Source organism: Austrofundulus limnaeus, unplaced genomic scaffold, assembly GCF_001266775.1.
Source record: "Austrofundulus limnaeus strain Quisiro unplaced genomic scaffold, Austrofundulus_limnaeus-1.0 Scaffold1, whole genome shotgun sequence".
Taxonomy (NCBI): domain Eukaryota; kingdom Metazoa; phylum Chordata; class Actinopteri; order Cyprinodontiformes; family Rivulidae; genus Austrofundulus; species Austrofundulus limnaeus.
In genome coordinates, this window is record NW_013952403.1 from 678854 (window position 1) to 705371 (window position 26518).

A 26518-nucleotide genomic window follows, 5' to 3' on the forward strand; every position below is an offset into this window, starting at 1 on the left:
GGGCGAGACAGAAGTGAGAAGCGAAGGTGGTTCTTAAAGAGACAGAGGGCAATTTCAAGGCCTTTAGAAGACAAAGTGATGAGAAGATAAGTTTATTTTCTATTTAAACATAAAAACAGCATTTTAATAACAGCTAAAGGTGACATAGATACTTTATTATGGTATAGTATTTAAATGTATGCCTGAGAAACACATAATATTGGCCCTTTAATTACTATGCATTCTTTTAGTTAAACATAGACATGTTTGGTATCTATTAGCCATTAACTTATTTTCGGACAATCTGAAAACCACCTCAAGTGTGCGTAAAAACGCTTTTGAGAAATTTTGCTGTTTCCATACATACATCTTTTCTAATGCAATACTTCAAAATGTGCATAAAAAAACTTTGATGGAAACACAGCTACTCAGACTGGACTCCTCTGGAAGCTGAAGGGGGCGGAGCAGGAAGTGCCTTGTTTGGATTTAAAGATACAGCCTCAAAATGAGTTGATCTGAGACAGACCTTAGAAAACGGATGGAGTTACAATAAGGAGGAATTCAGACCAAAGCATTGAAGTTCCACTTTATATAGACCCCAACTGAATGATTTAAGTGCGATTAAAAAGGATTTCATGTCTCCTTTTAAGAGTGCTTTGTTCTGTTGCTAGATTTCGACTGGGTGGTTCTATCTTGTCATACACTTTACCTTTAAAGTTGGGTCTAATGCGGGCATCGTATCCAGATGTTTTCCCCATGAGCTTGTCCAGGAAGTCTGAAGGTGAAAGCTGTGGTCCGGCCCTGCCGGGGGGCTTTATCTCCTCCTTACAGAAGCTCAGTCTGACATCACCCAGGAAAGAGGCAGAGACATGAAACAGAAACGAGCAAGAAAACAGGTAAAGGAGGATTGTGTGTTTGTGTGAGATTTAGCTGCAGCGGTGGTGGGAAAAAATAATAAGAGTTCAATCTGACAAGAGGCTAACAGTAATCAGCAAGTTTGTGTTAAGCAAAAGTATCCTGTGGGGAAAGGGAAATGAGGGTGAGAAATGACAACTCAATGGCCTCCCTCGAATGTTATCAATGTTTCATCATGTCTGAGTCTTATTGTGGTTGTACTGTAAACTTGTCCCTTTTCTGTGCCTCTCACTGCTGGTGACTTAGCAGGGATACAGCTGACAGATTGATGGCTCAATTGTAATGCTGCAAACATCACACAAGGGACAGCATCGAGTTGATTGGAGCTCTGCAGAGGCTTACGCGACCATCGACAGGAATAACCAGCAGAGAGGAAGAATAACGAGAACATTTTAAAAGAAAGATAAAAACAACATGCTCCTTAAACCAGGAAGCCATGATTTATAACTCAGTGGTTTTCATTTTAGTCCCTGCTGTGGCACAACATTTTGCACCACATGGCTTTAGTACAACTGTAAACAGTTTCAAATTCGTCATGATCTAAAGCTTTGCAGTACAGATGGCAGGTTCAGACCCAAGGAGGCTTTGGTTATGTCTTCATGAGTGTGAGTGGAAGCACTGGTCCATCAGTCTCACAGCCTCTTAGTTGTTTTCCGGGTCAGGGATCAAGATTTTTGTGGAATTTATGTTTGGAAACATTGAAGCTGAGTTATATGACGTGTTTGTAAAAGTGTAAAGCACAATAAGAATAAYAAAATGAATGATTCTCATAGGAGGGGTCTTTACTAAACTACAGTTGTTTAGATTTTTTTCTTTTGCCTTTATCTTTTACACAGATTCAAATAAACCAACAAACCTGTACGTAAAGTTTAAAGTTTGTTTAAAATGCATCATTTTAAAACTGAAAGAAAAATTTAGAAACTGAAAAATAAAAACTAAAGATTTGAAATGACAAAAAAATTTGTAAATTTTTCAGTTCCGTGATACAATGGCTTGCCATACAGTATTAATTTGATGATACGATGGTCTGCAATTTTTTTTAATAATATGATAGAAAGGCCTGCCATCCATTGATAATATTAAGATTAAACAACCTGACATATTTTATTACACATATGTTATAGCCTGCCGTACTGTTAATTATATGATACATTGGTCTGAAATTTTAAAAAAGCAATATGCAGCTAAGATATGCATATTTATTGTTAATTATACGATGCAACAACCAGACATATATTTTATTATGACCAGGGAACCCATATGAACCTGAARGGAAGAAGTGGGTAAAGGATAACTGTTGGATGATAGAATGGCCTGCCATACTTAATTTTTAATTATACTTAATTATATGATATGACAGCATGCCATACTTATTTAATTATACTGTATGATACAAGTACTAGTAGTCTCAAACCTTTTTTGTTTGTTTCTTTGTTTCAAATCTAAACTAATTGTTTAGTTTCTATTTCGTTTTTCAGTTTCAATTTTTTTTCAGTTTAAAAATGTGTTTGATTTTTTTTCAATAAACTATATAGTCCTATTTAGCTTTAGGAGGTCTATTACTTACCTTATCTAGAAACAAGTTTTCTGTTTTTTACAGTTAATGTTGCAAACTGGTTAAGTTCACAATCCATATAATGTTCCTGTTTCACTTTTGTTGGAAAAACTTTTAATGGTTTTAATAATTTTTACTTCTCTGTTTGGGAATTAAATGTGTGTTTTTGTTCCACTCAGGACTTAACTCTGGTCATGGCTCATGATTTCACTTTCTTCGTGGTGTGACGGGGCAATTTATCACCTTTGACAGTTAGTTAATACTTTTGTAAATTAAGTTTTCTTCTTACTGCACTAATTTATTTTTCCAATACCTATCACTCTGATTTTGCCAATACTTGTTACCCTGTAATGTTTTCTTAGTTTCACAGTTGGTTTAAAAAAATAATTCCAACACTATTTTCTTTTTCCAGCCCTTTATTTGAAATAATTAATGCGCTTATCTTAGCTGCATTTTTTAAAAGTGTTTTTATGTTTTTATATGAATGTGTTGCTTGCTTGGTTTCTTTGAGTGTCAGAAAGGCACCTCTAAAATAACATGTATATTATAATTGATTTATTATCTACAGTAAGTGCTAAAACATAGAAACAGAATGTAGTTATTATRGCATGAAAGACAACACTCTGGAGCTAAATTAAAGTTTGATGTAAAATAAAAGTCCAACCTCTTGCTAATACAAACACTCGTTCTTTATTTCTTCGTTTCTCATACCCATTAGTCAGATAAAAGTGACATTAAAATAGAATAGCAATCTTTTATTAAAAGATTTTTTTTTTGCTTTTCTTCAAATGTGAAGATTTAGTAGGATATCTGTTAATGAAAAAAAAACATCCTAAACATTGAAGTAAAACATTCCTGAAGGAACTTTTACTACTGTTGGAAGAAACAGGTGATTGAGAAAGCAATAAAAATGACCAGCCAACCAGACCACAAATTCTCAGGGGGATTCTCTATAATGCCTTCAGACTGACATTATAATTTGACCATAATGAGAACTAACTAATTCCAAGTCCTTTATTCCTGCTGCCTTTAGGCACCTCAACACATGCAGACGGTACTCTTCATATGGACTAAGAAGACTATAGGCACAAACAGTTTTTCATGAATAAAGTGAACCTGAACAGTAAGTTTGTAATGCAATTCAGAGTTTAATGATAATATAAATGAGCTCCCTCTGGTGAGTTCAATAGCTGAACTCCTCACCCTCAGCTGCGGTACGACTCGAGGATGTGCGCCTTCTCTCACGGACTACTTCACCTTAAAAACCTTTTTGCATTTCTAATGGAACTCCTTTCCACTGAGTCTTTTGTAGGAGCAGAATCCTATTCATATATCTGGAAGAGTTTGAAGAAAGGACCAGCACAGACCTTTTTCAGTCATTGCAAAAAACTTTTTTTCCCCTCTCGTTCTATTCATCGTTGAATCTTGGAGTAGAAAATCTTTTGTATTGTGCTGAAAATGTTTTCCGCGACATTTCACTGCTGAATATTACTTAACTCAGTGTAAAGAAGTATTCAAATAAAAAAATCATTGTACAATAGACATACAACATGACAGTAAAGTCTTAAATCTGTTTATTTAGCAATACCTCATTTATATGAACATATTTTATTCATCTGAAAGTCCTTGACAGCACTAAAGTCACAACGTTCTGTGCTTTAAATCTGACAGTCACTATTGAAAACACTTCTAATGCTTTTAAAATGACAAAKAAATCTGTAGTAGGCTCCTTAGAAAATGTTGCAGCTCAATTATACATTTATTTGTCTGAATGATTTACTCATAAAGATATTCTTTGCTGACATTGAATTAGCCTGACCTTTTGCTCCACCTGTGATCCTGTTGTTTTAGCTCTGTGCCAGACTGGCGGCTAGAGTTAAACATGTGTTTATACCATTTATTATGGCCCAACACCATGAATGGTGGGTGATAATGTAAATGTCCGTGTGTTTGTGTGTCTGTCTGTTAGCAAAATAGTAGTTCGTAGTCCGCATTTGTCGGCCGCTTWAGTCACTGCCCAGTGCCGTCCCAATTCATGGACTCCTTCTAATCCGGCCAACAGAAGCAGCTGACAAAACCCCAAAAATGAAGGCTGCATCTGAGTATCCTTCCTGGCCGAGGATATAATTTATTTAAATGTAACATTTTTGAATGTGRMGTTATTCCTCCAGTGAAAAGATATGTAAATACTATGCATGTGCCAACGTTCTCCAAAGACTAGACAGTCTCATTTCACAGCCATTTTAGGCAACCCTACCAAAACTTTGAAGGGTGTGGCCTTCGTGGGTTGTGGTCTAGGTAGGCTGCAGCCCCTGAATTGGGACACATTTAACCTGATTCAAAATGGCTGCCACGGCTAACCAAACTTGGCAAACACAAAAATGGCTATAAATAATATTTTAACAGATACTGCGCTCAAACTTAGTGTGGTGGTAGTGGAGCAGTATCCAAATCATGTACTGTGATTGTTAACAGAACACACGAGTTAAGTGTAAAATTTTCACTTCACAACCCTCTGAACTGTAATCAAATTTTGAGCTGCCTCAATATTACCACTCAATTACTCTGGTTTTCTACTCATTAAATCATCCCTTTGATCTAAGTTACCACTGATCCTGAAAAGCTATTTGGATGATCAGCAACTTTATCAGGTAAACAAACTRGGTAATCTGTCAAATTGTATCTTGTTAAAGTTTACTTTATGGTAATGCAGTGAAATAACATTTTTGCTTYAAATGTAGCCCCTGTCTTTATGTCTATGTATAAAAGCCTACGGCCACTAATGTTTCCTTTTATTCAATAGACTCACTGGGGAATGGGATTTGGAGCACACTGCAATTTAACCTTAAACATTCGTCTTCAGTGACATGACCAGTGCCAGTCCTACACCGTGGCACCACTTAGTATGAAAACACACATCCAAGCAGAACTTTTGACCAAAATGGCTCTCTAATCTGGCCCTCACAATGTGAGTCAAGTACGATATACAGTGGAAATTAGAAACATAAATCACAAGTTTGCTCTCGGAGAGAATGAAAATCAGATTTAAACAACAAAAAGCATTCCAAAATAGGTATAAATATATGTTTGCCTTGACAACAAAACATAAGCACTGACTCACTCAGGTGTAACCAAAAAACAGCAGAATTTAGTTGGGTCAAGGTGAAATGTAAAGCCGTGCGCAGATTCACCTGTAACTAACCTCTAACAGTGCAAAATGTATCAAATGGATACAGTTTTGGCAGCCATAATAAAAAAGTTGTTTTTAACATGATCTTTGACATTAAGCATTTAAAGAAAATAAATTACTTTACTACAAACATTTAAAATATTTAACGTGCAAGTGATGTCAAATTTTTGTAATACATATACATGCATTTTTGGAAAGATAACATTGATTATATATCGCAACAAATAAAGTCCCACAGCTAAGATGAACAGTTGTTTAGATATTTGCATGTGAAATGATATAAAGTACCAACAAAGGACATGTCAACAGAGCATTGCTAAAATGGGTAACAACACAGACAGTAGAGAAGAATCTGATGTTTCTTTAGATTATTTTGAGTCATGATCAGAGACGAAGAAGAGTCAGAATTCAAATAATATTGTTTCAAAAAACAAAGACCAGGGAGTTCCCTTTCTTAAAGAGTTCCCCTTCGATGCCACTTCCTGTATCACTTCTCTGAGCCAAGTTCAAAAGAAAATGTGCCAGTAAAGTGTCAAAATGGGTAAAATCATGTGTAATTTGCCAAGTTTCTTAAATATAAATGTGTTGCTTCTTTGTATTTGAAGGATATGCACATTACAGGCACTTTAAAACACATCTTGTGAAAGTTTAAAACAAACTGTAGTGCAATGAACTTTATTAGGTCGTGCTAATCCAGGGTAAATCACAAGTCTGCACCACTKCTCAAGAAGTGTGCTCATTTGTAATGCAGTCTTTAATCTTGTGTGAGTGAGCTTTGACATCTCTTGAGTACCAAGCAGAAATGATGTTTCCAGCCTCACGCCACAGTAATAAGTGCACAATGAGCTGTAGCCTAATAGACTTATGTTCATGTGTCTACAAAGCTGAACTCCAAACTACCACCCCAGGCTTTTCCCATGAAGCCTTAACTAATCTTCAACACACTTATCCTTCTCAGCCAAGTGAGATGAAAGGCATAGTTGTGTGAAACATTGTTATGATTCTTATGTTTTGGTTATTTTTGGTAGCATTTTTCAGATTGTTTGTCTTATTTTCTCATTTTCTGTTTTCAGTTTCCTGTGGCATGTTCACCTCAGTCAGCTTCTTAGTATTTTTCCAGCCTGCCACACTCACCTGTCCTCACTTGTAATCACCCAGCTGTTTCCTACTTCCACTCAGCCCTGTTTGTATTTAAGGATCTTCTCTTCATCACTTCAGCGTCCAACCATTGCAAACCCATGTTTGTTCTCACCTTATATTCATGTTCCAAGTTTTGATTTTTTTTTGTTACCTTGCCACCACCTTGGCTTTTTCTTTATTAAAGTCTTTTTAATTACTTTAAGTTTGGTCTGCTTGCCTGCCTGCATTTTGGGTTCTCCTCACCACCAAGTTGTGACAGAAAAAAATACTACCAAAAATAACCAAAACACAAGAATCATAACAAATATACCATCTTTCTGTTCATGATTGAATTTGTTTGTCAGCCAGAATCATGTATTAAATTGGAAAAAAATGAAAGTGGATTTGGACTTTCTTCAACCCCTCATTGCTGTCACAACAGAATGAATCCTTCCACCCACTCATGGTAAAAAGTTTGTAAGTTCATCCCAGAGAACGTCGTTGCCGTCGGATTGGGACACTGAGTCTTACTTTTCGTAATGATCATGCATAATTGCTTCACATAAGTTTAAAATCCTGTGAAGTATCCATAACTTAGATTTTATACCTAATTTAGGCAACAAAGTTTGGTCACTATTAACCAGTAGTAAGGCAATATTGACAAAAAATACAAATAAATAATTATGAATAATTGTGGCATTTATTCGATACCAACTAATTTGTCTATTAACAGATGGCAATTCCACATTCATATTTGTAACTTTAAATCAGTTATCCTGTGTTCTAAAATTATACTTACAAATCATCAAACCARCTTTGACATTTTAGATTCTCAGCTTATATTTGTTTTCACCATTCGCTGGAAGAAAGTTGTCTAGCCAACACTGCCTCGAACTGCATTTTCGGCTTTTCTCCTACTCCATTTTACTTTAGCAAGTTTGTACTGCTAGAGTTAGCACCAYGTTAGCGTTAGCTCCACTTTAGCATTGTCGCTGCATTTGCATTATTGCTGYGTTATAGCGTTATCGCTGTATAGCTCCACATTAGTGYAAGCTCCATTTTAGCATTWGCATTAACATTAGCAAGCATGTCAACCCCTTTAGGTGTTTACCTGCATTGTGACCCTCAAAAATGTGTAATTTTCAGAAAAAAAAAACTGAATTACTCTTACACCGGGGGCAACAACTGTCTCATGTGGGAAAAGCCAAAACATGAGATGGAAATAACAGCACCTGCAGCACAGACAAGCCGGTAAAGGAGAACAGAAAGTGGTGGGAAACTTGTTTCTATCAGCTGAGCGAGTGTAGAGGTGGTTGTTTAAATGTACTTATTGTTGTATTTTTAGACCCTAAATATAAAATAAATTTGAAGCTAAGTTTTCAAAAATATTATTATTATCATTATTATTATATATTTTTTTGAGATTTAAAAAATTCTCTGAGATTGTATGTCTACGTATATACCTGCAAAATGGCGGGAAATTCATGTAATGTATGGACAATCTGTACAACTTGACATATGCATTAGCTTCGCATATGCTTCTTGTTGGCATTAGCACTGCATTAGTGTTATTTTTGTAATGACATGTATGTCACTAATCGCAGTAATCACCAAGTGACAAATATTTATCTGTGATAGTTTCTGACAATTAATAGTACGCAATACAATTTTGCCCAACCTTGCTAAACAGTAATGATTTTATAACCATAATATATCTAAAAACATTTTGTTACCACATGATGGCCATGTGTTACACTGTGACAAATGTACCACATTATTATTGTTGGAGAATTTGCCAAATAAAAACAAAAACAAGCTGGTTTCATTCACYAAGAGACTCAAACATCTGAAAAATCATAAAATACGGAGGTCAAAAGAGGTGAAATTTTAATTTGACAACCATCTTACAGCGACTAATTTTGGATAAYGAACTAAAAAGATGCAGTTGAGTTTAATCATGCACAAAAAGTAAAGTAAAACTCTGTATTCCAGCTGACAGCAGTGTTCTTTTTAATAACATAACTTTCATAAGCCACTGGGATATAAATAATTCCAGTGTTATTCAATCTATTGGGTTTTGCATGACATACATGTCAACATTAAAAAGTGCAAATGAGTCTCTGTGTGGGTTTTCAGATTCCCTCTAATTATTTTTGACTGCATGGGCTTAATTGATAATGTCCACAAGAAGAATACTTGCACTTCAAGATGTCAAAATATTGTAGGCTTGGGTGATAAGACATTCTGGGGAGTCCAACAAAGTGGTATTGCTAAAAAAATACCTCATTTTTATATCCTGATAAAACTGTTAAAAGCAAAACATGTCGCAGATCATTTATTACACAGCTGATACTTGTTGTGACCCAATTATGTTGTTCAACCACAACACCCCACCAACTGATCATTTGCACAAAACTTTGAAAGTAAAATTTGAAGTTTTTGTGACATCTTCAGTATTTATTTCCAGAGGCATCTTGAAGGTAAATCACACAAACTCCAGGTTTCCAATTGCAAAAGGTTCAATAGTGAATCTCTGTGATAAGCCTGAGGGACTAACCTTTCCYCCTCAAAAGGAGATGAATTTCCTCAGACCTACCCTTCCTCATGGATGTCTCTTTAAACCACTCTGTATTCAGGCCACCTTTTTCACTCCTAAGATCTGGTATCAGCGCTGACTGCCTCCTGTCAGTCTGTGTGAAACAGAGCCAGAAGGATTTCTGATACAGAGAGGAGGAGGTACTGACAACAAAAGATTGCTTTAATGTGTCTGCTTGAAACGGACTGCAGCATTATCCTTATAGAAGAGACAGCTGAGGAGTTCAAAAAACACAAAGCATGTTTACAGCATTTTGTGTTGACTGTATGAACCTTAATATTTGCCTGGCAACTGCAATCCAACAGGAATGTTTGTCTGTGTGGGTAATAAAAAGATTAATATGGGATTTTCAAGAGCAAAGAACTGTTTATTTATTTATTTATTTTTTTTTTTGGGAGCCGTGTAACCCATTGAAGCAATGTAAAGAGTGTGCATACTTCTCACATCTTAACGTATAAGGTGAGAGTTTCGTCAGCCCTGTCTGCCTCCACAGTTTGCTCAGCGTTGCCTCACACCTCTCCAATTTTTCCTCAGATATAAAGACCACAAGGAAATCTCTCCTGCTGGTTTTCTTAACAGGTAAACTACAGTCAAACGAAATATTCTTAAAGGGATCCCCGATTAGTTCCAWCATTAGACTTTATTTGATAAATATATATTTTAACTGTAAAATGAATACTGTAGGATGTTTAGTTTTGTAAATTTTTACAAATATATTTTAACATGGATGGAGCCATTTTATTTACATGCAAAGCGTTCTGGGTAAATAATGACGTGGATAGGTCCTCGGTGTGAGCGAGATATCCACCCTGAAGGTTAAACTTGGACAATATCTGACGATTGACTCTTTTAAAAGAAACTCAGCCTGTAACTGAAAATGTGGATGGAGGACAACAAAGCTGCTTCATGGAAGAAGAACCTCAGCTTAGCCTGTTAGCTTTAGTGTTAGCGCCTATGCTATATTGCCTTATGCTGCGTTCACACCGAACGCGATTTCAGCTTCAAAATCGCAGCCAACGCTGAAGTTTGACGCTTGTGCACTTTGAGGTCAGATGCAGGACAGCTCTTGAAGCGCTGCACGGCAAGAGCCTCCCCGCCCCTCCCTCCTCTGTCGGGCTCTGTTTAATGTCGGACGAGGAAGTGGCTTTGCTTTATTTACAGAGAGCAAGAGCATGTCACGTTCACCAGATAATTAATTTATAATTAATTCACCAGATAATTCAGAGTAGAGGCTCACAGCTCGCTTTCAGGACTATTTTTCCAGTCTGAGTCGCTGCCACGCATTGGTGCAGAAATCTGTCATGACACCGACTGCAGGCACTCGATTTCAGCTAAAGAGCTCCTCTCCATCTGTTTCAGGTTAGTGGACATAATTCAGTAAACTGTCCCGTCGGGAAATATGTCGCTACGTCACACAGTGGAGCCTCTCTGATTGGTTGACACGGTGCGTCGAGCTGCAAAAGTTCAGATTTTCTAACTTCAGTGATTTGCGCCTCAGCGCGTCGAACGCTCAGATCGTTCAAATCGTTCAAATCGCGCTGCTCTAATCGTGCTTGAGGCGCCGCAGCACTTCCCGACGTTGCGTGAAGCACGTCCACCATAGACTTTGCATGTAAACCTGAGGCTCCTGATGCTGAAATCGCGTTCGGTGTGAACGCACCATTATACACATTAGCTCGGCTCTAGCTCGACAAACTAACAAGCTAAACTGAGGTCCTCCATCCATATTTTCAGTTGCAGGCTGAGTCATTTCTACCTTCTCCTCTCTGTCAACGCTCTCTGGTTTCATTTAAAAGAGCCAATCGTCAGATATTGTCCAAGATTAACCTTCAGGGTGGATATAGCTCGCTAGCAGCCTCGCACCGAGGACCCATCCAAGTCATCATTTACCCAGAATGCTTTGCATGTAAATAAAATGGCCCCATCCGTGTAATATATTTTTTAGCTTTTAGTTTAAAAATGACAAAAACTAAACAGCCTACAGTATTTTACAGTCTTTATTTTACAGTTAAAATATATGTTTATTAAATAAAGGCTAATGTTACAACTAATCAGGGATCCCTTTAAAGTATAATTAGAAGCTCACAACAGTGAGGAGTAATGTTTTTATTGCAATACACATCACAATATGAAAGTTTTATTTTTTATGAGCAATGGTACTTATATTTTTACTTTGACTTTTCAATATTACCTAAAAAAAATTCGAGATTCACTATGTGAGCATCTTCAAAAAGTTGAGATTCTTCAAACATTTACTTCATCTGATTTCAGTAAAAGCTCTTACATTTTGGAAATCACAAAAGAAGAAAACAATAWTTTTCAATAATGTGGTCAGCTGAGCGATATGGTTGCTGACTATAACGAACACTGCCCTGCACCGAATGTTTGAGAAAGTAACTAAGTTCTCACATGTAGATATACTTCAAACACAATCACAGACAGTCACTGCACTCTTCATGACCTATATTTTGGACATGACAGAAAGGAAGAAGGGAAGGTTGCGGGTATCGCCACTGGCCTGTTTCGCTAGATCAAGCTGTTGGCAGCAACCAGCAGCGTCATGACAAAGCCACCRTGGAGATGGGTGTTCCAGGGATTTTCTGAATCCGACTGATAAATGAGGTTACCTATCAGTACTCTGAGACGTGTTCTTTACCTCAGAGTGCTAAATTAGCAACAGAGATTGTAAATAGGTTGACAGAGCTTTTGCACTGTGAAGACAACCTTTATTGGTAATGTTTAAAATTCTTTAAACTTGCTGTTATGATGCATCTGCGCTGACTTTCATCTCGAACTGTGAGAATGGATTATATTATGACAGCTAGGGAAGTTCATCTCTGGAGCAACACCTCTTCTACCCAAACCTCTCATATAACGCTCATACAGAGTCTTGCTCTTTTGACAACACACTGACAATTTTAGTGCTGTAAGTTTTAATTCAAACCAAGTTGAATTAAAATAAAATCATTACTTGGTCAGAGGAAATTAAGTGTGAGAACAGCAGCATCTCTGCAACAGGGCACACATGTTCTTCTTTTATTCATTAGTTTGAGAATTTGGTGCACATTTAGCACATTACTGGATGTCAGATTCGTCTGCACAAACTGCACATCCTGTTCAGCCATTTCACTAGAGGCAAACTAATTCCCAAAATAAATTTGCCATTTTGTCTGCTTATGTAATGTTGCTGATGTACTGACAGCCAAATCATCATTTGCACTGTTCAAAATTAACACTTCTATTATTAACTTAATATTAACCAACTAACCCTAACAAACACAAATTATGGTTGTTTTTCTTTCAGCTGCTTCCTTCTGTAACGATCCGCTCAGTGAGTGAAATCACATGAAATGATCTTACGTTTAAGTTGAATACCCTTCCTGACACAACCAGGGCTTGAACCAACAGCTTCAGGATTACAAAACCTGATCGTCAGTTTTCGTGGTTTTATTTTGACACGAATTCCTCATTTAAAGTATAATTTTAGCTCAACAGAGCAGATCTAATCCTTGTGGAGTCATCATAAAAATAACCATAAACAATGAGATCCATTACATATCACTGACAGCTTTCTATTAGGCAACCCTGCTGAGTTTATTGTGATTAGCCCGACTCGTAACAAAGGTTTTAAAAGCGAGGGTCAGCTATAATAAAAGGATGTAGAAACAATACATCCTAAATAGATGCTCTGACACAGCATGCAGCTTTTAAATTTATCAAGTCAGCCTATTTTTCCTCAAGTGCACCAAATAAATTGGGAAGTAAAAAGCCAACGTCAGCTTCCTGAAATTATTCCCTTACAATCTGTGGTTTTACTGTGTAAAAAAAAAGCTTTATAACCTTTTGAATGTTATGAAAGCAAATTCAAAATTGATACAAATAGTCAAAGTAAATCTATGATTTAAAAACTTTAAAGTTTCAGACTCCGCAAGGATCATGCCCCTMTTTTTACGATTAATATTACAGCTGCAAGATACTTTGACTTTATTGAACGTAATGTATTAAAATAAATAAACAAAGTTATATACAAAAGGAAAATAAATTTAAAGCAAAAAGGCAAAGCAAAAGAAGAACAATAGTGAATTATATTTACACGTTCAAAGGAGTGGGTAGAAGTATAAGCTTATTTTTCACACCCACCCCTCTTACATCTATAGAATCATCCTTAATTACGATCCATAATAACTTAATTATAACATCCTTTTTTAAATATGTTCTATATCCATATCTCTAACTTGTACAAAGCATTCATTTTTTGCATGCCATTAAGAGCAAGCATCCATAATTTTTAACACATTAACACATTTAACTTGAACTATTTAACATACTACATACTACTTAACATTTAACTTAAAAACAATGGATTTATTGAATGGATTATTTTGGTCAGGACATAAAATCAACCCATGTCAATGTGCACAGCAACTCAAAACTTCTAAACGRCCTTAAAGCTCATAGAAGAGAAACAGCTTCCCCTGTGGTCTGAGTCAACAGCAGTCGATACCGTCAATCCCAAATCTCAGATTATGCCTCAGTAACTCAGCCGGTGACAGTACAAAGCTGATGGGAGGTGAAAATGTTCTGATGTTTTCATCCTCGCAGATGTGGAAAAACCTGCAKGCGACACACACTGGCATGCTAAGATTTCCTCAGAGGCCCAAGTCCAAGAGACAACTTAGGCACCGCTCCATTTGCTTTGTGCTTTTTTTTTTTCCAGGGTGATGTCTTATTCACAAGAGCCTCTTGGGGTGCTGGACTCACATTGCATACCTCTTTTTCCCCCTGAAGAACAAAAGCATAGGATTATGCTAATACTCTACTCTGTAAAAAAAAAAAAACAACACAGGTTCAAACCATAAAATAATCCTATTCGTTATACACTGTTATTCCTTCTTCCTATCACGTGGATTCAATTTTCCCACTAAAGTGGTGAAACAAATACTGCCAAAATGGAATTAAAGTTTCTAAGCCTTGTATGCTCTTCAAAGCAGAAATAAAAATAAAACTAATCCAAACGCTTACATTCTGATGCATTAGCCGAGGAACAAAGGATCAGCAGTTTTAATATAGTGCAGTTATTGAGCTTGCYTCCCATTTGTTGACAAGAAAACATTTCAGTCAAAGTGAACCCCAAGATTGATGCACCATTTCAGCAAACAACATGGGTGCCTTGCAGAGATTTAAAGAATAAAAGGAAATAGAGGAAATCCCAATGGTCAGGCAAGAAGGTGGAAGAAAAAAATACATTCCAGGCCATGTCTGCTCAACACGATAAAAATGATGCATCTCCAGCCACCATTAYGGACGGTCAGGAAGCTCTGTGAGGCCCTGAGATAAAAACAATTAAAGCATGACCATGCATCAGTTATAACAACGTTTATAAAAGAACATGTTAGGGACACAAAGCCAGACAAGTTTTGCCCTMCACTGAGTCATAATAAAATATCCAGACACCTTCTCCTTCCAGTCTCAATGTGCCCTCTAAATTTGACGTCATTAGGGTTTTGAATCATTGGCCAGCTCACCTTGAAATGACTATTTCAGTCGATTGACTGAGCATAGCCTTTAATTAGATTTCACTGCTACAGCAACAGGACTTGCTTGTGATCAATAAAGCTTATTGCTAGCTTGTAGGTAGTTTGTTTTTGTACAACTGCTAAAAACATAACAGCCACAATCTCAACAGTATCACAGAACTAATGCACCCTTCATCTAAATAATTAAACTAAATTTGACCGTACTTTAAGCTCAAATGCATATCTTTTGTTTTAATAACCTCAGTCAAACTAGCATACAGCGTGACCGGTGAGCAAAAGCATAAAGCTGTCAATCACTTAGAAATTAACTTTTATTTCTGTGCAAGAACAAATTTTATGTTATATTGTTTAGAGTGAGGTTACTAGTTTAGCAAGCTGCCTTTGAATAAAACACTTGACACATTTGTGGCAGTATAGCTTTAAAGAGAACAGCTAAATCTGGTCCAACAAACTGTGTTCACTGCATTACTAAATTCTACCACCACAGTTTTTTTTAAATCTTTTTTATTTTTATTTTACAGTTGTTTTACCAGGTAAGTCCCATTGAGATCCCAGATCTCTTTTTCAAGGTGGGGGAAACTGGAGTACCCGGAGAAAACCCACACAAGCACAAACTCTGCACAGAAAGACCCAAAGTCCGAACTGGGGATCGAACCCAGGACCTTCTTGCTGTGAGGCATCGGTGCTAACCACTGAGCCATCGTGCTGCCCTGATGATAAATTACATCTTTCTTCAGATGTTTTGTGCATTCTCAAAAGCACTGCTTTCTTGAAAAGTGCCCAAACACTGCTCCATGATCATGAAAAGACTATCCATATTTTRCTTGATTATGTCAGAGAGTGATTGTCATCCACTATGAAGGGGAGTCCTCACACTTTTTATACATTAACTTGTTATACATGATCTAGGTTGTTAGGTTTAAGAAATGATTGGGAGTGTATGGCAGGCCATTTTAGCATAAAATCAACTTCACTGCATTCCAGATATCTCAAATTGGTTTATGACTAGACATATTAGTTATTTAAGATATCTTTAATTACTTTTTAAGTAGGCAAAAAAAACTTGTTTGCGATATCTCTAATAACATTCAGACCCAAAATTTTGCAGGCAACTATTCGGACAGCTCAATGGCAGAAGGGAATTTCCGTGCAATTTCGTAAATCAGATATCTAAAAATGTCATTTTGAGTAGTCACAATGACTGACATTCGAGATATCATAAATTGTAATTACAGATGTGTGAAGGCTCGGTTATAGTCGCGCTTTGGGTTGTTGCGCAAGCTCCACGGAATGTGCGCACACCTGAGCCGGGCGCTGTGTGAAAACATAGTTGACGTTCATGTTATCACTGTTCTTCTGTCACCGACAGATGGCAGTACAGTGCCAAACTAGCGGAAAAGTAGTCAGGAAGAGTGTAGAAGAAGCGCTTGACGTCACATATGACAAAGTAACCATATTTGCCTCTTTTTCCATATTATCTGTTTCTCTGTGCTTCACGAACTGAGAGAGCCACACTGGTTTGTTTCCTCCAGGATCACAAACCGGTCGCAAATATTTTTCCATGTCGTCCGACATATTAACTCATCTTTCTTTAAAGCCGTTGCTATTTACTTCCATGAGTTGTGTGCCATCTGATTGTCTTTATGATCTCTCATGGAGGGATCATACAGATGCCAGTACATTCGGACCTGTTCAGTGAGAGCACCTTCGTGACAAGTGGCGCGCAGCCTTTGCGGAGTTTCAAAATTTCGGAGGTGCACGACCACGCGCCAGGACACAACGCGGGGCCAATGCTCAGGGGCGGGGACGCCGCAATTGCGTCACTTTTGACGCAAGCCCCCTCACGCCCTGTGGATCGCGTCAACTATAACCTAAGCTTGACTGTTCAAATGTTGATGGTGACATCATTGGAGATCAGTCAAAATGCAGTTGTCAAAAACCCATTTTTAGACATCTACACTGTAATTACAGATAGTCAGACAAAGTTGATTTTATGCTAAAATGGCCTGCCATATAGAGTGGGGAATCATCCATTGATTTATTAGTATCCAGATGTATTATCTGCCACTTGTTCTGGAGTCGAGTTACAAGGGCAGCAACTTGAGCAAAGAGGTCCAGACATGTTTTTCCCCRACCACCTTTTCTGGAAGAATTCCAAAACGCTCCCAGGCCAGCCAAGAGACAYAAGACTATTTCACAAGACACCTCAATCTGGGGACTGAGAAGTGTTCTGGTCGCCTCAGTGTTTCTTGTTGAGTGAGGTTGAAATCAGTTCACTTCTGATGTGCCTCTGTACCACACAGCGAGGTAGTAACAGAGGCGGAACTGCTGGCAYGTGAAAAAGCAAGCCATGAATCAGTAATGTGATGAACTGATGACAGTGTGCCACTACCCGCTTGAGTGAAAATTGATGGTTACAGCACAAAAACTTTGTAGTTAGTATAAAAAAGGGTTGTAAAAGTAAGTTAATTCATTTTATTTTGTGATCGACATGAGCCAGTCATAGTCAACCATGGTGTGTGTGCTCACCTCAACCATGAGTCATCACTGGGCATAAGTAACACCACTTCTCAAACTTCACACTACCGTTGTTTTTCAGACAACTTTTTTCACCTTAAACTTCAGCACATTACAGTTTAATACTGTGACTCAACAGTCAAGGACAACTAGTCATCTCACTAATGTGAGGGGAAAGATTCTGCCATAATGCAGRGGTCAAAGCAGGGATATGCAGTAATATGTGATCTGCGGTGTTTTGCCCTTGAAGCAGCAGAGTCAAATGTGGACCACTTACAGCAAATAAACCACTTATGTAACAAAGTCCCAGATAATGGCCACCTTCAGTAAGTTCAGCCATCAATACTGAGCAATTTCCTRGAAGTCTTGTGGACATGAAGCATCTCAGAGAGCGTTTTGCTTTCTGCAGGTGAACCTGTGATAAATGCAACTGAATTTAAATTGCTGTCTTTTTTACAGAGACTTTAGGTGACTGTAACAGCAAACAGGGATGCTTTCAGACTGTAGGATTTACACATCTGAAAATGAAGAGGAGAGACCCTCTCTTCCACCACGTTATCGGACAAACACAGCCGTAATTCTCCTCAACCAAACTCCCAACCCCCCTTTACCACCTGACAGCTCCTGCTTCACTGCTCATGCGTGACTCCCAAGTGTTGAAACATGGAGGATGCGGAGCGGTTCACTCTTTCTGGTTTTATTTTTTATTTTTTGTCTGCAGCTAGCCCCTCTTTATGAGCAAGCTTAGTGTTGTAATGGGATCTCTTTGAAGGGATAACAGTGTTTACACGAGCCACACCGGCTTCGCCCACCTCCCATGAACAAGGTAATTTGTTAGAAATGGGTTTACCAGCACACCAACTGTTGGTCCAATTAAAATTTAAACAGCACATTCATGTAAAAAAATAAACACGTGTTCTCCAGAGAGCCAAGAAGTCTATTTTTAAATAGCCAATTTAGATTTGTAATTAAACTTAAAGTAAAGCTAATTGTTTAGGCTGAGTCAATGATGAATATGGGCAGCATGCTCTACTAATTCTGTCTGTTGCCTACAGTATTTGKTAGAGTAATCAAAGGCCTATGAAATTCCTGAATACTTTCAGAATGATTAATTTTAATGGCTCAGTTAATGAGATTTTGATTCAATTACGAAGTAAATTCACAGCTGAGTTCCACTATTCAGGTTTTATTTTCAAATACCCATGTACTTTTAGCCTTGCAGATACTTTCCGTAAATGTTCTTTTTTTTTTTTTTGGAAGAGAGGTTTCACCAGCATGATGCTTTTGGTTAGAAATAATGATATGATAGAGGGTTTTATAATGGGGCTCCACTTCCTATTTCCAATTGTTGGATCATAATGACCCGCGGTTGTGAACCCCAGAGCTAAAGTGCTGCTCTGGTCATTAAGTGACCATTTTAGTTTGTGAGAGCCCGAGAAGCGGAGTGTAGAGGTCGACTTAATTGCATTACCTTATCACTGTGTCACATATCTTGTTTCCTAGATACTGAGACGGCTCATGCTGTGTGCATCGTTGTTTTAAATTATTCAGAAAGTGGTGTTTTTGGTGGTGAATCCCAAATCTTGTCTTTTTACTGGATCTTCTGGTTGCAACTGGGCGTTATTTTCTAAAGTAAAAAAATTTAAAGAGGACAAATAATACAAAAWGTATATTTTAGCTGTTAAATGCATTTTCTTGTATACTTATAGTCAGTAGGTGTGCAAAAAAATTGAATTTAGTCTCTCCAGGTGGTGCGTAGATAATGGATCTGGAGTGGACAAYGATCATTGCTAAATAGACCTAGGCGGCGGGGTGTAGAGCACCTCATTTGCATTCAAAAGAGACAGCACCAAAATGAGTTGATCTAGGCCAGGGGTCTGCAACCTGCGGCTCTGGGCCCACATGTGGCTCTTTGGTCCCCCTGCAGTGGCTCTTTGAAAATGTGACCAAACATGACAGAATACGTAAATAGTTTTTTTTGGTTTTTATACCCACAACAGAAATCAGTTTGTATACAAATATGTGATCAATGCTACTAATAAAAAAAGTAAAACATGTTAGCCTGTTGTTTACTTAAATAATCCAACTTCTTTCTCTCAAATCCATCAGAATTACCTTTAAATAAATTGAAGACTACAAAATAATGAGAATTAGAAAAAAAATATGCCTGAATAATTCAATTGTACTAGTTTTTATGAAATTTGGTATAAACAATACACGGTATTTTTCTTGTTTCATGGATATGTTTTTTTTATTTGTCCTGCTGTGTATAATAATAAATAATAATAAGAATGTTTTTTTTAGTTTTACAATATCACCTCCACTGACCGTAAAGGTTCCCAAAAAGGCCTCTAAAAAGGCCCATGGACCAGCAGTTGATRATCACAGTTGTAGCCTGTTTTGCTGCTCCGGACACATTTTATTAGTAAGACAAGGAGCACAAAATGTGCGCAAACAAGGAGGGGCAAAAAACACATTTTTTTAGTTTTTATCTGGCAACCCTGATCCAACAGTTAAAGCTAAAGTTTTAAGCAAAGAACTTGCTTATCCTGTAACACTTGGAGTAAGTGTTGGAGATGAATCTATGACATAAAACTTTAGCACATTATCTGTAAAATTAACTGAATTCTAGACATCCTGTGTTTTATAAGGTCAGTCTGGTGGGCATCATAAATTAGATTGCATCCAAAAAATTAATAAGGTGCAGATGCACATCCAGTGATTACGATCTGAACATTTCATTCAAATTTGTCCACTGATTCACGAGAGACACGTGCACACAGACATTGGCAAAAGCATAATCGCTCATTTTTGCCTTTTAGCAGTGTGCGATAACAACCTGAGGTGCAGTCAGCTCTTGCTTGTACTGCTGCTGTTTTGGGAGTTTGGCTTTGAACACCCAATAAAAGATAAGAAATAAGCAAAAATATTTCAAAAGATAAACAAGTCAGTCAAGATTTCAGTGATATATTTCACATTATGATGGCACAAAGGAGGTTGTTTTGTGCATTTTGTATAGCAGAAACAAAAAAAGGTCACATATGGTTCAGTTGAAATGGTTAGAAAGCAATCCTTCACATTTCTCAGCCTGAGGTATGAGCCTAAAACTAAAGGCCTGAGCTGACTGTTAAGAGTCTATCAGTGAGCTGTCACATATCCAATCACAGATCTAATGTTCATTCAGGCACTTCCTTCTTGTTAGGGATTAGGTTAGGCTTTGGTATGTGTGTAAAAAGATCCAATTTTTTATTAAATATTGCTCATGGGAGGAAAAAGTGAGAGTTTTTATGTTACAATTTCTTGTGTGGCAGCACAGAAATCAGGGCCGGCCCTAGCCAATTTGGCACCCTAGACAAGATTTCAGATGGTGCCCCTTGTGCAGTTTTCTACATCTCACTGCCAATTTACAAACATTCACAAACAAAGTTAAATTCTTTTGTCTTCAATATTATGTTTTATCTCAAGAAACCAGGTTGTCCAATTAAAATACACTCACAGGCCACTTYAWTAGGTACACCTTGCTAGTACCAGGTTGGACCCCCTTTTGCCTTCAGAACTGCCTTAATCCTTTGTGGCATAGATTCAACAAGGTGCTGGAAGCATTCCTCAGAGATTCTGGTCCATATTGACATGATAGCATAATGCACTTGCTGCAGATTTGTTGGCTGCACATCCATGATGTGAATCTCCTGTTCCACCACATCCYAAAGGTGCTCTATTGGATTGAGATCTGGTGACTGTGGAGGTCGTTCGAGTTCAGTTAACTCATTGTCGTGCTCAAGAAACTAGCCACGCTTTATGACATGGTATGTTATCCTGCTGGAAGCAGCCATCAGAAGATGGTACACTGTGGTCATAAAGGGATGGACATGGCCAGCAACAATACTCAGGTAGGCTGTGGTGTTGACATGATGCTTACTTGGTACTAATGGGCCAGGAAAATATCCCTAAAACCATTGCACCACCACCAGCAGCCTGAACTGTTGATACAAGGCAGGATGGATCCATGCTTTCATGTTGTTGATGCCAAATTCTGACCCTACCATCTGAACGTYGCAGCAGAAATCCAGACTCATCAGACCAGGCAACATTTCTCCAAGCTTCTATTGTCCAGTTTTGGTGAGCCTATGTGGATTGTTGCCTCAGTTTCCTGTTCTTAGCTGACAGGAGTGGCACCCGGTGTGGTCTTCTGCTGCTGTAGCCCAAGGTTTGACATGTTGTGTGTTCAGAGATGCTCTTCTGCAGACCTCGATTGTAACGAGTAGTTATTTGAGTTACTGTTTCCTTTCTATCTGCTTGAACCAGTCGGGTCATTCTCCTCTGACCTCTGGCATCAACAAGGCATTTGTACCCACAGAACTGCCGCTCAATGGATATTATCTCTTTTTCAGACCATTCTCTGTAAACCCTAGAGATGGGTGTGGGGGAAAGTCCCAGTAGATCAGCAGTTTGTGAAATACTCAGACCAGCCCGTCTGGTACCAACAACCATGCCACATTCAAAATCACTTAAATCACCTTTCTTCTCCATTCTGATGCTCAGTTTGAACTGCAGAAGATCATCTTGGCCATGTCTATATGCCTAAATGCATTGAGTTGCATGCTGCCATGTGATTGGCTGATTCGACATTTGCATTAATGAGCAATTGGACAGGTGTACCTAATAAAGTGGCTGGTGAGTGTAGTTAACAATGTAATTCATTTTAAACAAAATCACGAGAAGTCTACCGCACACCTGCCATGAGGAACACCTTTCATACTATCAAGCAGCTGTGGAGCGAAGATGCATTTTCGAGCCATTTGAAAAGCATTTTACTAAATTCTTAGAATTAATAAAACAACATAACATCAGTACTTTAGGAAGGTAAGTCTAAATAAACTATACTCTGATAAAAAGTTACATTTTTTCATCCCCCGTTTGTGGCACTCCATGGGGGGCTGCAGACGTACACTKAAAAGTTAAAAGCAGCTGTTGTGAAACCTAAGAATTCTCAGAGAATCAGCAACACTTGGTCTAAAGGGTAGGTTCTTTTTTAGATTTAATTAGAACCTCAACATATCCTCAATGGACTGTAAAGCATGAAAGCARCAAAACATAAAGTTGTTCTTTTGTCTTTTGATGAATTCTCTTCTTGTCTCTAGTCGTCATCCTTCATTGATAAGTACACCACTGCTGTTCATGGTTGTGCTGGCTGTGGAGAGCAAGCCGTCTGTTCGACTTTCTTCTCTTGCTTGGATCAGTTTTTAGTCATTAACTCACGTAAACATCCCATCTGTTCTCCTTCTACGCTTTCTTTCTGCCAGCTCTCCTTGCAGAGTACGTGGGGGATTTCCTGTGTTTTTGGAAGCGGGAAGATAGAGACTCATAACTGTGTCACTGTCCACCTCACTCACAAATTCCAGTAATATAAATGTGCTTTGTTTCAGCTCTTCTTTTCAAAACACCAAATCAAAATGTGAAATCCACAGTAAAAAAAATATTATTTTCATTCTTATGCTTCACTATAAAACGTCTGTTTTGGGAACGGCAACATTTCCAGATGGAGGTATTTTCCCCTTTGGGAACAACAGCAACTGGACGTGGATATATTTTTAATGTGGACATTACACACTCCTGCCAGGGTGTAAAACATTTAAAATGGATATCTTGCTAATTTTGCCTCTTTCCTGTGTTTACTAGCCTCCAGATATTACTTTGGAGTTGCAGATGGTCCTACACCAGCTGGGACTGCCACCAGAATTTAATTAAAAGCTATAGCAAAAAGACTGTGTCCTCATTCAATAAGCATTTAAAGTTTGATTTGGTTAAACTGTGTTTACTTCCTTCCAGTGTTTGCTGTGACAAACGGCTTTATTTTCTGTTGTTTAACTTGTGTTTCAGCAAGAAAGAGCACCACTGTAGGCTGTTTTGTAACTAATAAATATGCAGTTTCAAGCTCCAATTTCTTTAACAAAGTGCCTTTTTCCCCCGCTTTATTTAAAGTTTGGGGGGTTCAATTAAATATTATTTTAGTTTTCTTTGCTTATCACAAACGAAACTAACACAAAGAACTTTTAAACAAATTTTCATGAAAGAATTGCTCAGGAAATGTAAGGTTTATTTTTGCTAATATGTCTCAAGGTTTTATACTACACAAAAATAAGGAAATTTGTGTTTGGTAGATTATTTCTTTGTTGTGACAATACTTCTTGGCAATAAATCTCATACCAACCACCTGATTGGCAGCACCATACAAGATGCTCAAAACAAGTGTCAACAACAACAATAAAATMAGCTGTTTGGCAGAGAAGATYTGGAAACTTTTCATGTGTGCAACCTACATATTCTCAGCTCTACTGCTCATCCCACAAATGCATCTTCCTTATTTAAAAAGGGAAATTAACAGACTTTTCAACGATGTAAGATTTAATGCAGAAGAGCAATGCTACAACATATAAATAATTTACCAAACACAAATTTCCATTGATGCTCACTCAATATATTCACTGAAGCTCTTAGCTTTTGCTTTGTGTCCAAACTGCCAAAAAAWTTTTGATCTCTTAAGCTTTTAACTCTTCTTCGCTTGGCCTCTCTTTCCYGAACCTGCCCCTCCTTTCCTGCTTCGCAGCTTTTTCAAGCCTTTCTTCACCTATCATCCGAAACAAAAGGGAACTATGGATTTGGTCAACTGGTCTCTGAACGCGATTGACACTATTTTTTCCACATTAAGATTGGAACAAGGAGAACGTTAGCGGTAACACTTTCTTTTACGGTACCCTTATTACCATGTAATTACAAGGTAATAAAAAATGTAATTAAGTGGTAATTACTACCTTATTACCATGTAATTATGTGGTAATTAGGGTACAAAAAACTACTGTTAGTAAAAGTACCTTTCTTGGGTAACTACAACCAAATTACTATTCAGTAGTAACTCAACACTATATTTATAACCAAAAGAATGCAACAAAACTTTGGGGTTAGTGGTTAATTGCAATAAATTATTATAACTTTAAAAATGTCCAAATTACCTACTACTTATTTAGGTGTTACATAGTGAATTGTAATACATTACCAGGTAAGTGCTACATTACTGCAGACAATTACATAGTAAAACTGTACCCTAATTACCACGTAATTACATGACAATAAGGTAGTAATTACATTTAATTACATGTTTTATTACCTTGTAATTACATGATAATAAGGGTACCGTAAACGAAAGTGTTACCACATTAGCTGTCCCAGTGGAATGGTTGCTGCTGGTYGGGTCAGTGGTTCTTGGGGCTGGAACCTGATCTGTTTGGCGCCGCTTTCCATTGAAGACGTGTAAGATTTGTATATATTTGGATTTGATAACTGGATTTCTGCTGAGCATGAGACAAAAAAGATCTGGACTCTGGTGGGCCTTGGATCGGTTCCAGCATGAAGAATTAACCTAAAACATCACCGGCTCCACTGAACCCTGACCCAGTCTTGTGTGTTTGACCCCAAGCATCCCAGCTGTCTTGCTCTAGCGAGTCGGGTTTTTTTGTGCATATGATTCTGTGTTTGTGAGTAAACATAGGATCAGAGCAACTTTTTTTTAACTCACGTGTCCTATTGTGTTTTTCCAAGCTGCAAAAGGTAGCGCGACCGTGTTGCACAAGACCCGTTCATCCGTTCCCCCATGTTTGTCTTGTGTGTATTTCTTTAGAACAGGTGTTCTTAACTGCAATTTCATTCTGCATTGCATCTCTGAYGTGYGTGAATGACAACAAAGCTCATTCTGATTAACATTTGTTGTTTTCTATTATTAATTTATTTGTCCAATTATCAGTACCTGAAACATTATTCTGCACTAAATGAAATCTGAGGAACAGAAYGTGGGAAGGCAGCAAAGACTCAGAGTTCTGCTCTTCACTGGGTTAGCACTTTCTTTCTCCTGATCATCTCTAAAGATATCCATCTTATAATTTATTTGAGTAATRCAGCTACTGGCCATACTCCCTAAAGATACGATGACTTCAGGTTTATGATCAGTGGCGTTGTTATCTTTGACAAAATAATCCATTTGCAGTTAAGAGGGAAAGCCTCCCTCTGGACCACTTTTCTTTTGTGCTTTCTCACAGTCTGGCTCGGGAGTTCCCCGCTCCATGTGAGGACAAAACTCTTTTTTTAAGATCTGAATCATGCCCTCTCGCTAACTGGAGCCAAGGACAGCAGGGATCTTTGAAGAGATTATGTGTCCTTCATTTCAAGGCAATCCACTGAGATTCACTCTGAACTTAGAGAACAGATAAATRTCTCTTTAACACAAGGCCTGGAAGACATTTGTCTTTCCGTGATGTTCATATTCTGGTGAAGTTAATATGTGGGAATGGTTTTGATTATTATAAGGTTAGCTTGGCCAACAATTGAGTTTTTAGTTAAGTTATTTAATTTCTCTTTTTAAAAAAATTGCTTAAATCAGTAAAAGTTACTTGATTAGAATTAGGAAAGCTTCATGTCTTGAGTTAAAACAATTCATGTTAAAATATGTTTTTTTTTCTGACTTACAAAGTGGCAAATGTAGCTTTTTTTAAACCCCAAAACACAAAATATGCGTTACAAAACAAAGTTAATTACATTAAAAAGGCTGTGCTGGACTATTTATTTAAATAGCACAAATAAAATGAGTGGCAGAAAAGATTCAAGGAGTCAGGCAGTTTAAGGTTTTCTATGAGCAGACTGTCCAGTTGAACAGACTTAAAATGCACAATCAACACACAAACACACACACATCTCTAATCCCCTCTGTCACTTTAACTTTGGTCTGATCTGTAATATTCATTACATTGTCACATTTTCCATTGTCCCTTTGCTGACCTATAATGTTCATCTTGTTTGAGCCCTGTATTTTCCACAACACTTTGCATCTTTTAGACTTCCTGTCTGTTACATCTCTCCATCTCACTTCTTCATCCTAATCCCTAATCTGAATCTTTATTTTTTCCCCCTTCATCCACAAGCTCTTCTTGCTTCCCTCCTGTTCTCCATCTTTTTTCATTGCCTCGGTCATGTTTTCCACCCCCCATCTGACTACACCTGACTTTTACACCTGCCCATCTTTTTTGCATTTTGCTCATCCCTGCTTCTCCCTCCACATGTAG

The 26518-nt window shown here is 37.7% G+C and overlaps 1 protein-coding gene across 2 annotated transcripts in view; it reads right to left on the bottom strand.

Annotated features, from left to right (window-relative positions):
- Positions 1-26518, bottom strand: part of glra4a (glycine receptor, alpha 4a) — a 48191-nt gene that overhangs the window by 20436 nt on the left and 1237 nt on the right. For both annotated transcript variants that reach the window (XM_014003862.1, XM_014003853.1), the window contains exon 2: positions 689-819. In XM_014003862.1, the coding sequence (XP_013859316.1) occupies positions 689-819 (131 nt within the window). The remainder of the gene's footprint in view (positions 1-688; positions 820-26518) is intronic.